At 40.2% G+C, this 15526-nt stretch overlaps 1 protein-coding gene across 14 annotated transcripts in view; it reads left to right on the forward strand.

The window, feature by feature from the left end:
• Positions 1–15306, forward strand: part of LOC129778039 (chaoptin) — a 41774-nt gene extending 26468 nt beyond the window's left edge. For all 14 annotated transcript variants that reach the window (XM_055784685.1, XM_055784681.1, XM_055784686.1 and 11 more), the window contains exons 4-8: positions 6120–6442; positions 6506–6955; positions 7580–9191; positions 14217–14439; positions 14509–15306. In XM_055784685.1, the coding sequence (XP_055640660.1) occupies positions 6120–6442; positions 6506–6955; positions 7580–9191; positions 14217–14439; positions 14509–14938 (3038 nt within the window). In that variant the 3' untranslated portion in view covers positions 14939–15306. The remainder of the gene's footprint in view (positions 1–6119; positions 6443–6505; positions 6956–7579; positions 9192–14216; positions 14440–14508) is intronic.
• Positions 15307–15526: the final 220 nt, after the last annotated feature.

Raw genomic sequence — 15526 nt, forward strand, 5'->3', positions numbered from 1 at the left:
TAAAGCCATCCGTCACTTGTCACTCCCCGAAAGCGACCACAATGTCCCATTAATACATAGAGCTAAAACATGGTTCAAAAATCTCACGAACAAAGATCTTCCCGATATATGTGAACGTTCATCTGCGACGGGAAGAAATTGGAACGTCAAACCGCCGAACATTAACCTTGAACTTCTCAAGACAGTTCGAGCGGGAGACCCTTCTCCAAAAGTCAAAGCCTGCTTCAATAACCTCGTTGCATCCAATTTTCAAATCAACCACCAGGTATACACAGATGGTTCAGTCAGTGCCGATGGAGTTGGATGTGGAGTCTTTGAGAATAGATACACTGGTAGCTTTTCTCTTCCACCGCAATGCTCCATCTTCAGTGCGGAAGCTTTCGCCCTTTTAATAGCTACCCAAGAATGCACCCATGAGTTTCTTCCTACCACAATATTCTCAGACTCAGCTAGCTGTCTCCACGATCTTCTGAGTGGAAACAGCAAACACCCATGGATTAAGCAAACAGAAGAGGCTGCTTCAAATAAAAACATCTCCTTCTGCTGGGTTCCTGGTCACTCAGGAATCCGCGGAAACACAGCCGCCGACATACTGGCCGGCAAGGGCAGCAAAATAGAACCCCCAGACATGCCCTGTCCTCCATCTGACATTGTCCGCTGGGTAAAACAGCAAGTCCGTGAAAGCTGGGACATAGGCTGGATAAACAGCCGTCCCACTCATCTTCATAAAATTAAAAATTCCACTCTCCCTTGGGATGACCGCCTCAATAGTAGGGAAAGGCAAGTCCTTACCCGTCTTCGAATTGGGCACACTAACTTCACCCACTCACACTTGTTCTGCAGAGCCGAAAAACCCCAATGTGCTTGCAACGAAGCTCCGGTTTCCGTTAGCCATCTTTTACTTGAATGTCAACATACCAAAGATGCTCGAGTCCGACACAACATAGGTCAGAGTCTCCGAGATATCCTCAGTAGAGACGAGACCCAAGAAACCAATTTAATTGCGTTTCTGAAAGAAACCGACTTCTTTGGTAAAATCTAAACCGAAATACTAAATACCTTGGAAAGTGCTTATTAAAGTTCGCCACTTCACAGTCATGTATGCGTGTTTATGTGTGTATACACATGTATGTACGGGTCGGAAGGAAGGTATTCATACATGTATATACACGCATTCAATAATATTAAATAACAAATAATATAATATATACTTTCATACCCACATCTATCTTCTATCCATTACATTATACTTTAATCAACTTCCTATTCCTACAGCCACACTCACCAAGGAGAATAAATTCATTAAATAAACCTCTCCATTTTTCAGCTATACTATATACCATTAAATTCAAAACCACTATATTTTATTATCTATTCAAACTGCCGTGGAGGGGACAGGGTGTTAAACACCATTCAACCAATTTACAATAAAGCAATTAGGCTCGCAATTGGCGCTTTTCCCACCAGTCCCACTCTTGCTGTAATGGCAGAAAGTGGGCAACTTCCCTTCACCCACCTGGTAACAAAAGCCATCACCAATAAAGCCATCCGTCACTTGTCACTCCCCGAAAGCGACCACAATGTCCCATTAATACATAGAGCTAAAACATGGTTCAAAAATCTCACGAACAAAGATCTTCCCGATATATGTGAACGTTCATCTGCGACGGGAAGAAATTGGAACGTCAAACCGCCGAACATTAACCTTGAACTTCTCAAGACAGTTCGAGCGGGAGACCCTTCTCCAAAAGTCAAAGCCTGCTTCAATAACCTCGTTGCATCCAATTTTCAAATCAACCACCAGGTATACACAGATGGTTCAGTCAGTGCCGATGGAGTTGGATGTGGAGTCTTTGAGAATAGATACACTGGTAGCTTTTCTCTTCCACCGCAATGCTCCATCTTCAGTGCGGAAGCTTTCGCCCTTTTAATAGCTACCCAAGAATGCACCCATGAGTTTCTTCCTACCACAATATTCTCAGACTCAGCTAGCTGTCTCCACGATCTTCTGAGTGGAAACAGCAAACACCCATGGATTAAGCAAACAGAAGAGGCTGCTTCAAATAAAAACATCTCCTTCTGCTGGGTTCCTGGTCACTCAGGAATCCGCGGAAACACAGCCGCCGACATACTGGCCGGCAAGGGCAGCAAAATAGAACCCCCAGACATGCCCTGTCCTCCATCTGACATTGTCCGCTGGGTAAAACAGCAAGTCCGTGAAAGCTGGGACATAGGCTGGATAAACAGCCGTCCCACTCATCTTCATAAAATTAAAAATTCCACTCTCCCTTGGGATGACCGCCTCAATAGTAGGGAAAGGCAAGTCCTTACCCGTCTTCGAATTGGGCACACTAACTTCACCCACTCACACTTGTTCTGCAGAGCCGAAAAACCCCAATGTGCTTGCAACGAAGCTCCGGTTTCCGTTAGCCATCTTTTACTTGAATGTCAACATACCAAAGATGCTCGAGTCCGACACAACATATGTCAGAGTCTCCGAGATATCCTCAGTAGAGACGAGACCCAAGAAACCAATTTAATTGCGTTTCTGAAAGAAACCGACTTCTTTGGTAAAATCTAAACCGAAATACTAAATACCTTGGAAAGTGCTTATTAAAGTTCGCCACTTCACAGTCATGTATGCGTGTTTATGTGTGTATACACATGTATGTACGGGTCGGAAGGAAGGTATTCATACATGTATATACACGCATTCAATAATATTAAATAACAAATAATATAATATATACTTTCATACCCACATCTATCTTCTATCCATTACATTATACTTTAATCAACTTCCTATTCCTACAGCCACACTCACCAAGGAGAATAAATTCATTAAATAAACCTCTCCATTTTTCAGCTATACTATATACCATTAAATTCAAAACCACTATATTTTATTATCTATTCAAACTGTATTTCATTTCATTTCACCCCACCCCACACCTACTCCTCCCCTCTTTCCTTCCCATACCACTCCCACCCCCTCCCAATCCACTAATCCCACCCAAATCCTTTCCACTCCTTTCCTTCCTATCCTCCTGAGAGGGGCCGTTTTGTTTTTTGGCTTTGGAACACGCCTTTCGCTAGGTCACTTGTGCTTCGTTACTGCTTTGGTCCTCGGATCAGTAAATTTTTACTTTTCTTTACAGCATATATTAAATATCTTATGAAGCATAGGATCCCTTCCTACCTTCTTCTTTAACCGAGAGTCGAGCGGACAGGTCTGATGAGTGATTTTGTTTGGTTTCCCTTTCGCCAGTCCCCTCTGGGCTGGTTTTATTGTGGCTCTTCACTGGGCTAGAGGCGAATGAACTGCAAAGTTTAAAGCCTCTTAAAAACAAAGAAACAAACAAACATTCTATCATCGGACGCTAAGCAGGAAAGACGCTATCTAGAAATTGATTTTCAGCATAAGAGATATCGCTGCATTTGCCGGGGATGTATGCGGTGCGATACCGCAAGAGTGAAACACAGGAGTTTCAATGGGATGTGGAGCAGGAGAGCTTATCAAAGTGTGTTAAAAGCGGTGGAAACGTCGCACCGGGTGAATGAGTGACTAACAGCGCTCGATTTGATAGAATGCTGGAGTATTTAAAAGGTTTTATTTAGCTGTGACATATTTGTATGTTTGTATGTAAAATGTTTGTCTATGTTGCTGTACCACATTAATTGAAATTTGACCCCTTTCCTGTTGACCGGTTGATCTGAAATTTCGAACACACCTTTATCTCTGCAGTCATTATAAAACTGCATATTTCATGATCTTGAAAATCAAAGATGGCGACCGTTACAAAATGGCGAATTACACATTTTCTCTAAACCCCATCAATATGAGTATCAAATGAAGAACTTGACTAGTATAACACAGTTATTCATGAGGAGTGCAAAGCCCAATTATATCACGATACCAGACGGTAAATTCCTATTACGATATGCTTGCCATCAAGCGTGTGTTCGTTGCCAGCTGAACAATAAGCCCTACAACATTTGCACCGCACGACATTTGCAAGAAAAATTTTGATTTTTTCGTATTTGAATCTAAACGTTTGAGTGTGTGCTGAGTGCTGAGGTTTTATTTTATCCTTTGATTTCTTTCTGTAATTTTGTACATGAAAAATTGGTCATTCTGGGATCTGTGCTCCATGATATTCGAATAATGGACACCCCTTGGTGTAGTCCTACGTCTCTCCGGTTATGTCCCCGACATTACCCACCCGTCTTTTTTTGTGACATTGACTGTGATAGATTGCAGCACTGCCAACTACTGCAAATTGCCTGTCAGACAAGAAACTTTTTAGGGAATTTCAACTATGAAATTCCCAAAATTCTTTGCAGTACACGTTTCGTCGCTTATATCCAAACAATAATATCTTGTTAAATTCTCGTACCGTTTCTCGAGCGCTGCATGGTCTCCAGATTTTGCTTTGCAGTTCTATACGACACTACATGGACCCTACCACTTCTTATCAGCCCTCTTCTTCGCTTTTTGGACGTATGTTTGCGAACCATTTACCGCATCCCTCGAGGACAGCTTCGGGTTCCGCTCGAAAAAACCCCACTACCTGCGTTTCCGGACAAGGTCAGACGTTCCTCGGACCATTGCAGAATGTCACACACCGTGAATTTTGAAATATCAAAAGTTTTGCAAACTCTCATGTGGATAGACCAAGCGCTTGCTCCGATAAAGTCATGATACAAACCAATGAACTTATCCGGACAACCAATGCCTACTATGATTCTATACACTCTCAGTCTTATCGGGGAAATTTTGAAAAAAAAACCTAAAATAAATGCCATAAGTAGCTTTTTGAATGTGTCCGGATTTTTTCATGTTCAACCTTTTTTTCATCCACGCTGACGATGCATTCGACAACTTTTGGTGGGCAAGCTTTACTCAATACCGGCCAGCTGTACAAAATTGTCGAAATATTTGTTCGATTTTTCGAGCCACTGGGTCAAAATGTTTCATTCTAAATTCTCAGAGTTATTCCTGCGCACGAAGGTGTCGCCAAACTAAGTTGACGTGTTTTGGAGAGGTGTGACGCCCACACGGAGAAATTTGAGGCTATCAGAAGAATCAGAACTTCGTAAGCATCTTAAAATGACTGAAAACGAGATTAAGTTAAGAAAAAATGGATATGGATACTGTTAAAAGAATGGAAATTTTTTAGGCAAAAAAATACGATTGATACGATTGAAGTGAAGACAGAAGGGTGGGTATTCGAAACGGGAAAAAAATTGAATGAAATGAATAAAGAAGTAATTTGCGTTCGATGAATGTCGGGTTGATTCAACGATGTTTCTCCGTTGTACAGATCGGTGCGGATAGCCTGACGGGGATTTCGTTGTAGACATACGTGCCAGCCAACGTGTTTAACTTTCGACACGGAAACACGCCTCATTCAGACCAGACATGTGTACGCTACTGGTATAGACTATCATGTTTCATTTTCGAATTACAAATCAAAAATTGAATTCATACAACAATTCGAACGTTGATTCTTCTGTAACTACACGTAACCCCCAAGGTATTAACCTTTAATAGATCGTTGCTGACTTCGTGCGTTTTGCTATAAACTTCCCCAGCAACAATATATTGACTGCAGACATTCAGCAAGAAAAAATGGTGAAAAATAATTTCCGGGGGTCTGTACAGTGTCCAGCAAAATCAAACAGCACATGAGGAAATAACGCAGCGTGGGTTGCGGATGTAATCGGATTGTTGTATTATGTTCGATGCCATGCGTATTAAGGTCCGTTCACATCCAACCGATCATCTTCGTTACGTTATGTTTGTGGCAATATTTACATAACCCAGAAAAAGTACAGTCAGCGAATGTTCATGTTTAAATCTATTAACATCCGGTTCGAATCCTAAGTGCAAAATTCGCTCATTTCCATGAAGTAGATGTATCGTTAAGTGAGAATCGACATCAATCAACCGCTAACAAATTGAAGGCTTTCTTTCAATGTTACCTACATTTTTTTCATAGCATAATTCAAACTTACACATTAGCCGGTATGATTATTTCAAGCTATCGAGTTCACTAGCCGTTATGAGTAATCGTTTCTTGTTTTTTGTTCCCTTTACATTTCCTCACTTCCTACAGAAAACCTCTTCGGCACTTTACTTCACAAACTGAGCGTGAAGCGACTCTTTGTGCTCGATACGCCCATCATCAGCATCAGTGATCATGTGTTTTATGGGATCAACGATACGCTGCTGGAGCTACATCTGGTTCGGAGCGAGCTGTCAGCATTTCCGACCGATGCGTTGAAAGTTCTCGGTATGCTTAAGGTGCTCAACATTGACGAGCATCGGATCGAAAATTTGCCAAAGGGTATCTTCGGTGGAATGGGCTTCGAAGGAACTTTGGAGAAATTCCACTTTGTTAATGGGTTGCTGGCCGACATGGGGCCAGATATTTTCATGGTAAGTTCGTGTTATACTGGTGTTCGATGGATTCAATTAAACGTCTCGTATTTATCTTTGCAGTCTTTCAAGAAAATTAGAACACTGGATATCCACGGTAATCGGCTTGTGACACTGAAGAAGGGACAATTCAAGGGTCTTCGGGAGGCCGAAATTCTAGATTTGAGTTTCAATAACCTAACGAAGCTGGATGCATCACACGTCTCGGACTTGACTAAAATGACGTGGATAAATGTGTCACACAATGCGCTATCGGAAATTACTAGAGGTACTTTCGCACGTAACGCAGTGTTGAGAGTTCTAAATATGGCTTTCAATAACATCAAAAAAATTGACGCTAACACGTTCCGAGGAATGAGATTTTTGAGGCGTCTGCATCTGAACGATAATATGATTAGTGATGTTGGACGGGGGACATTCGGATCGGTGACGCGCATTGGTACAATCGATCTGGCTAGGAACAGGATCAAGAAGGTCGATTATCAGATGTTCTTCCAGCTGAACTATGTTGAGGTAAGTTTGAATTCGAAGTAGATGTCAACAGTTGTTCGGACGAGTTGTACGAAAACGTTTTTCGGCAATCTGTTTTAAGGCAACAGATCAAACTGCAAATATATTTTTCATATATTTGATATTACATAATTCATTTATCGATCTCACAAATTAAGTATTCTTCACCCTGAACAAAACATTTCCCTTCTATTTGCCGATTCTTATGAATTTGTATTAGTGATCTACATTGGATAATAAAAATGATCTATTCAAACCCCATTATTTTCAGACCTACCTTTATACATTATTTGCCTACCTGACGTTTTAGCAGCCAATTCAAATTTCAATTTCAGCTTAGCGAACATGCAAACACCTTCTGTTTCCAATCACACCGTCTTTCAAGCTTTCCTCAGAATTCCTACTTACTTTCTGCAACTTTCTCTCTTAACACTTAGTACAATTTCCTTTTCACAGTTTTCCAATGGTTCTTTTGTTTAACTCTCAGATTTTCTTCTAAACTGAGAATGTTCGTTTTTTATTTTCTCCTTCTGTCTTTGATGTTTCTCATTCCGTTCGTTTCCTCATCGGCCAAAGTCTACAGACCAGAGCCAGAGCAATAAACTAAAACTTATAATTTCATTTCAGGTCGTGAATTTGGCAGAGAACGAGATCACGGAAATACAGAAGGACTCATTCAAGGATCTCTATCTAACACATATCAACATTTCTCACAATAGATTGGAAACGATCGAGCCCAAATCGTTTATCAATTGCGCCAATATGACAGTTCTCGACCTGTCTCATAACCTGATACGATCCCTTCCTAGAACTGCGTTCGATGAGACAACATATGCCTCGGAGTGGATATTAACGCATAACCTGCTTACGAACATGTCACAAATTTCACTTGCCAACATGACCGGTTTGAGAGTTTTGAACGTATCCTACAACAATATCGTAGACATTCCAAAGAACACCTTCCCAAAGCTTTACGAGCTTCACACAATCGACGCATCGCATAACAGCATCTCTCACATTTACAACGCTGTCTTCCAAAATCTGTTCTCTTTACGGGTGTTGAACCTCAGTCACAATGCGATGGAAAAAATTGGACCATCCACGTTTGGAACTCTCCCAACTCTGCTCGAGATGGATTTGAGCCACAACAATCTCAAGGATATCACCCGAGGAGCACTGGCGAAAACCACCGGTTTGCGGTACCTCACAATGACGAACAATAAACTGGAGAAAATATTCCAAATCCCGATCTCGCTCAATCATTTGAACCTGGCTCACAATGATATCAAGGAAGTACCCGAAAAAACTTGGCCAACCATGAACTCATTACTTTCTTTGGATCTAAGCCACAACAAGCTGCAGAATAACCTTCAACGTGGCAGCTTCGCTGGCTTGCTAACCATGCAGACGTTGAATTTGGAGTCTAATGAAATCTCGGAAGTTCCACGCGATAGTTTGGCCGATCTGGGGACCCTGCAATATTTACACTTGACAAATAATAGCATCACGGACCTGCCGAAAAATGCCTTTGGCAATCTCCCGATCCTTTTCGAGGTGCAAATAATGAACAATGGATTGCACAATATCAGCGCAAAGGCGTTCGACGGTCTGTTGCAGCTGTTGACACTGAATATGTCCAACAATCTTCTCAGGACAATTCCAAACGACGCATTCGCGGGACTAGTGTCACTCCGCAAGTTGGACGTTTCGCGCAACCTTATGAGCAGCCTGGACAATAAGACGAACGGTTTGTTGGACGGTTGCCTTAGCTTGGAAGAAATCGACATCAGCCATAATCGTTTCAATTTTATCACGAAGAAAACGTTTCCGTCCAACCAATATATACCGTACAGACTGAAAAAAATCGACCTCAGTTTCAATGCCATGTCTATCATCACTCATGATTTGAAGTTCGGTACGAAAACGGTTACACACCTGAACATATCGCACAACAATATTAAAGACATCCGCAAGGGAGTGCTGGGGAATCTAACGTCACTTCGAACGCTTGATCTGTCCTATAACGAGCTGGTGAGGCTAGAAAGCGATGTGTTCAATATGCAGGAGAACTTCTCGGAGCTTATTCTTCATCATAATCGAATTATGAACGTATCGTACGATAGTTTGTTGAAGCTGAACAAACTAACGCTGCTGGATCTGCGGGCGAACGATATCGCAAGGTTTGACACCGAGCTGGTAACTAAGATGAAGCTTTCCAATCTGAGTGTATTTTTTGAAGGTAAGTCAAACTATTTTGATTATAACGCATCGTAATTATTTTGTCCCCAAGGTTTTAAAACATTTTTCTTGTTATTATTTTTCTTTTTTCCAATTAAAATTGTGGTCAATTAAAGAGGCTTTTAGGTTCGTTTTGATTCATTCGCCGCTCTATTTTTTTATGATTGAAATACTTTTCCATTTATTCAAGCATGTATGTTAGCCAATACATTAAAATTCGCCACTCCAGGTGATTGCTAAATCGAGAGCACACCTCTACAACATAGTCTTCTGACACTGAAGCTCACGCTTTGGCAATGAAAGCTTGCAAAGAATCGAAACTTGGGTGTGAGGATCCATAAGCCTTTGCTCCAACATACGTCTGTATCGAATAGTCGACGGAGTTCAATTCTGAACTGCTTGGAGGCCAAATATTTTTCGGTTAAAATGACTGAAATGAGCTGCTCTATACAAACGAAGAATGGAAGACAGATGTCTGGTGGAGAGTGCTTCTGTATTTTTGTACAGCATCATTTCTGCATCTCTACTGGGGTGTAAGTTTAGAATTTCGAAAAGTTACGTTTGGGCTGCAAGAATTTGAGCATATACTATATAAGCACTATAGATATTGCACTCGCCCTGGCCAACCGCAGCTTCTATTTTGCTACCATGATGGATGGACGTGCAAATTATTTCACATCAGAATTCATACTCAGAATATGCGCGAAATATGCATAGCGCAGAGCTTGAATTGACGGGCAGAAGCAAAGCAGAAGAGAAATATGAAATAGGACGTGTCGCGTCGGTTTTCATATCGTTATGTGGAGATTGTTTGTGTATTATTGGATCATACGTACGGATTGTTGATTTTATAAGTTATCGCATAGATAACTGTGGGTGGAGGACATATATATAATCGCCTCCGGCCGCACTCTGTCTGAGTGCGCTTCGTGCATTGGCAATTAAACCACAAATTTCATGCATTGTTCTCGTGAGTACAATAATGAATAATGAATCACGCATCTTCAACTGCGATGATGATCTCAGACTCTCAGACTTTCTCAATTCTTTCATCTTTAGGCTCAAAAAAGGGCAATCTGGAAACTAAACTGAATACTCGACCTTGCGAAAGAACCTTTGGAAAGCTTCGTTGCCTCTGCCATCTGGTAGATAGCAGGATGACAGATAAATCAGGAATGACTTATCTGATCTGGCCCCTCTGTAAAAATGGGTGACATATATCTATGATATAATAAATAAGTAAAGAATTTGAACAAACGCCATGTAATGTAAGGCACCTTGGTTTTGATGGTTGTGTTAGGAAACTCATTTCGGTGGGAACAAAAGTTCCTCCTAACTTGCATGTATTTGCAAAGCGGATTCCACCAGCTACATTGATTTTGAAGTCTGTGTTGGGAAAACTGTAAATCAGGCCAATTCAAAACGAGGAAGTTAGAGCGTTTAGATAACGCTTGATATTTTACAGTTGTTCAATTGTTTATCTCATGAAAAATAACATGTTGTTCATTGTGATAGATGCGTAGAAATATTTCCTACCAAATGATGCAAACATCCTTCCGATCTATTAAGAAATGTTCGAGTTATAAGCATTCGAAATCTTTCATTTTTTCCTGCATGTTCTGTTTTAAGGTTTTCATATCACCCCTATATACTCCGGTTAGATGTAGTCCCACGTCAAAAGGTTAAGTACCGCTGCTCTAGAAGGATGGTTGTTGATAAACAAGGGGGGACACACACTCTTTACAGATACACGGGCCAAAGGTTGTGCAGTCCACTGATGATTCAACAAGAGCCAAAGGTTGTACCGCTCATGACAACTCTACACGAGCTGATGATTGCGCCGGCTAGTGACCATTCTATCCTGGATTCCTCGAGTCGAGAAGACGCACCACGCTAGATATGGGGTACATACTAGGGGGGCGTTGCTGATTAATGGTCAGCTGCATCCCAATAGGAAGTATCCCGTGTCGAGCACACGTACAGAGCATTGGAGACAGCAACATCCCAATTACGAGAACACTTGTAATACTAACCTCGAGCCGACCGCGAGTAATCGGTTACATATTACTAACATAGATAATAAGAAAAACTGTCAAAATATTGAACTCCGGCCCCGTCAGGCTAACGCCATATGAGCCTTGATAAAAATATATATTTTGGAAAAAAAAGGGGGGGACATCCCAGTCTTGAGACGTTAAACATACCTATCCTTTTGAGAATTGAATACCGGATTAATCAAAAAAGTTTCTCATCGGGAGCACGATGGTCGGTTGCTTGTTTTTCAACTGATACGGGGATCGTTCCGAGGTCTCAAACCGCAGTGCATAGATTCATTCCGTTATCAAATGGCGTTTCTCCCTAGCCCTGGATGATGCTTTTAAGCAATTTTTGACGATGCATGGAGGATTCCGGGATATTCGCTTTTTTAGCCAACTTTTGGATTGATCTCACTGGATTTTGCGTCACTTTCTCCTTGACCGATTTCACAACTTTTTCAGTGCGTGTGAACCTTGATCGTTCACTACCCGGAATCCGTGGACATGAGTCAACAAGAAGAGAATGTTTCACGGTAGACGGTAGCCAAAAAGTTTTTCTCTGCGAGAAACAAATTGGTCACTTTCTGCTTTGCGTACATTTCACCGATGTAGCGTATATTGTACTACTACTTTGTTTACATCACTTGACTGATGATGTCTAAATACTATTTAAAAAACTACCCAAAAAAATTATAAATAAAATCACAATCAGCTGGCTCATGCTTCACTCGAATGAAAAAGAAGGAAAATGTATAAAGCAGAATATACTTATTGTCAAATCTCCTTAAAACTAATATTAATTCAATACAACGTAAAAAGGGAACAAACATGCGAAGTACACTGGAAAATTATGATGACGAACTTGAAATATAATTTGAGTGGATTAATACGATTCCTTTCTTTTTTCGTGCGTTTCTTTAAGATTAAGACGCCATTTATATGCATATGATCTCTGAAATATTTTAATGATGTGATATGATTTTAGTATAAAAACGTTTGAACGTTCACATCTTTTTCTTTCATACTGAACGAAAGCTTGGAATTGTACTCAAAAATAAGTCCACTGGAGAGCACTTTGGATGCTGAAGCAATTCGAAGTCCAATTCATGCAATTTTGTCATCGTTTTCATTGATTTGTGATTTTTCACAAATAACAAAAGTTACTTTTTGATTTTTTTCACAATAACAAACGTTACTTCACTCTCAATGCTGTAACTCACGAACCAATCGACCGATTACTGTCCAATTTTGACACGTATCCATTGAAAAATGGTGCTTTGTGATAGTCAAGTAGATTTTGGCAAGAGGCGCCATCTAGACGTCAACCTTAAACTTTTCAGCCGAACTGTTATTTCAAATCCAATAATTTTTCTGAAATTTTCATTTCATTATCCTTTTGTATGGACAGACTGTTTATATACTACCTATTGTTGCTGAAAGTTTCTATAAAATCCAATAGAACGATAAAAATTATGCACCTTTTTTTCATCCCATTTATTTATTTATTAGGCTCATAGCATTTTAGCTGTAACAGAGCCGGGTTTTAATCGTGTACATGTACATATGTTTATGTTTCTATAAATTGTAAATTACACAGTAGTTAGTAGTAGCCATTTAGGCCATTTAGTTTTCTGCTCCATTACATTATGGTAAATTACACAGCAGTAGCCATTTAGGCGTAAGGGTATTCTTTCTGTTCTTCCATTGTTCAGTAGACCGGACAGCGGAGACAGTTGATATTGATCATTGTTGAGTTATTAATAATAGAACAGCAGCCCGATGTTTCTTGCAGAGCAGTTGTATGGATGAATCGATCTTTGTTCCACCGTGGATCGATTTCCATCGCTGATGTTGGTTGCGTGGACGAGTTATTCTATAAAAACACAAAAGATGGTCAATTGGGGGCCCTGAGTTTGAACTCACGATCGATCGCTTGGTAAGCGAACGCGTAACCAAGTGGTTACGAAGACCCCCTATTATGCACCTTTTCTCGCTCTTGAAATAAAGCACTTAATTTCGTGAAAATCCGTCGAACCATCGTTCTAGAAAAATGCGCTCGTTCGTTAAAGGCTAGTTTTCACCCGCAAAATATTCCCGAAAGACATTATGTCAAAAATAAATGAATTTTGATCATCTATATAACAACATAATCAGTGTAAATTACTAAAATCGCGTAAAAAGCGATTTTAGTGTACTGATAAACACAGATTTTTTTTAATGTAAAATGTTTACCACTGTTTGATTTAGCTTTACTAATTTTTTTTTTTAAATCACTACTCCTTCTCCCTGGCATGAATGAAAACAGAACAAAACGTTTCTGTGATTAAAGCATTTACAATGTGACAATTGACTAGTTTCGCAAGGACGAAATTACTTACAAGGATCGGTTGAGAGGATTCGCATCGGACATCCCGATAGAAACGCAACAGAAATCTGACTGCTTGAAAAATATCAAAATTCCTTAAATATTGAATGACTAAGAACGATTAGGAAGGAACGATTGAAACAATGGATAATTTTCAAGCATATCTGTCGCGGTTTTTTCATGTTCGTCAGTTCTTCCGTGGAAAACATTTGGATCTTTTGCACAATAGTTCGATTTCAGAATCACGAGAAATGATAAAACGATAAATGAAAAAAAAACATGACAACTTAACTTAGAACTTTTTTTATCGAAATGTTACCTCATTTTACTGATTGCAGTGAAGATTTTGTTTATATTCTAATGTATTGGAACTGTGCTAAGTAGCGTATTTACTTAATTGGAATAAGTTTAGGGAAAGTATAGTCCAAAACTAAAAAATACCAATAACTCAGTAATAGCAGTGTTTTGATCATGTACACCGATTAAATATGAACCTGCATTACCCCCTAATGATTCTCATTAAGCTCCTACAAAAGGTGACAATATTAAAAAGTATTCACACCTAATAAAAAACTTAAAACGTAGAGGATAACTTGTATGTTTATTATATTTTCTCTGATAACAGGAAACCCTCTGCTCTGTGACTGTTACACCCGCCCACTGTATAATTACCTGAGAACGCTCCCATCGGTGACTCCAGAGTACCAGAACATTCGCTGCTCCGAACCAGCAGCCACCTCGGGCATGGCTTTCTATAACGTTAGCGATGAACTACTCACGTGCGTTCCGGCATCCGACAACGAAATATACAAACTTCTACCGGATCTACGATTCCGAGAGGTCTCATAGTAAGTTCACCTTTGCATTGCTCACTATTTTTGTTGTATCTCTACATTGTTTGCTATTTTTTGTTGCAGCTTCCGGGGTCACCTGGTCGCACATTGGTTCGTCACGGCCACCAAGGACATCGGGGACTTTTACGTTTACATCCGAGATCAACGGAACAACATCCTGTTCGACCGCATTGTGTCCTACAACAATCGGCGGACGGAAATCAATGGCGATGAGATTGTTGGGAGCAGTTCGTCCTCATTGGAGCTTTGTGTGCTTGCCAAAAGCAGCAGCGAGGAGATTAACTTCCTGGAATCACAATGTGTTCGACTACCGGAGAATTTGAATGCGGTTAAGCAAAAGTACAACGCTAATCACAACTATAAACTGCCACTGAGTTTAACGAGAAGCCTCAATGCACGCTCCAGTAGCTGTGATAACTCTAGAAATAGTGTAGTGTGGTTAGTGACTGTGATGGTAGCGGTACTCAATTGGCACCGATGGAATGGCAGCTAGTTTAGGAATCTTGTTGTTATTTTACACCTGTACACACTCGTATTAAGAAAATTAAATATTTATTTGTGATAGACAACGTGGCATATTGCGATTTTCTTCTCTATTATTTCACCTTTTGATTTGACTGAAACTATCATACTGAGAAACGCGAAGTCGTCACATTAGGGACGGTAGCTTGGCATTCGCAAATGGTTCACAGGATTAAAGAGAGCACTCATTGAGACCTTTCTCGAAATCTTTAACTCATATTACGAAATTGAATTTTAGCATCAATGTTGAACAAGATTCACAGCCCAAGGAGCACATCGAACTCACTTCAGTTTATATTTTGTCTACGCTTGTACAGATTATGGAAAATACAACCATCAAGGCATGCCAACTGCCACAATATAAAATAAAAATAAATTACGAATTTTCATTAACTATGCCCTCTCCTGTCTCTATTGCTACGCCATTTTCCGCCCAAGCAATAAAACTCGTCGAGTGAATTTAATCAAAATCTAGAATAAATAAAACCAGCAAAAGTTTCACCAGACCGATACCAAGAAAATGACGGCCAAACAGGAAAAAGCGGAAGAAAGGGATCCA

This window comes from Toxorhynchites rutilus, chromosome 3 (assembly GCF_029784135.1).
Source record: "Toxorhynchites rutilus septentrionalis strain SRP chromosome 3, ASM2978413v1, whole genome shotgun sequence".
Classification (NCBI taxonomy): Eukaryota; Metazoa; Arthropoda; class Insecta; order Diptera; family Culicidae; genus Toxorhynchites; species Toxorhynchites rutilus.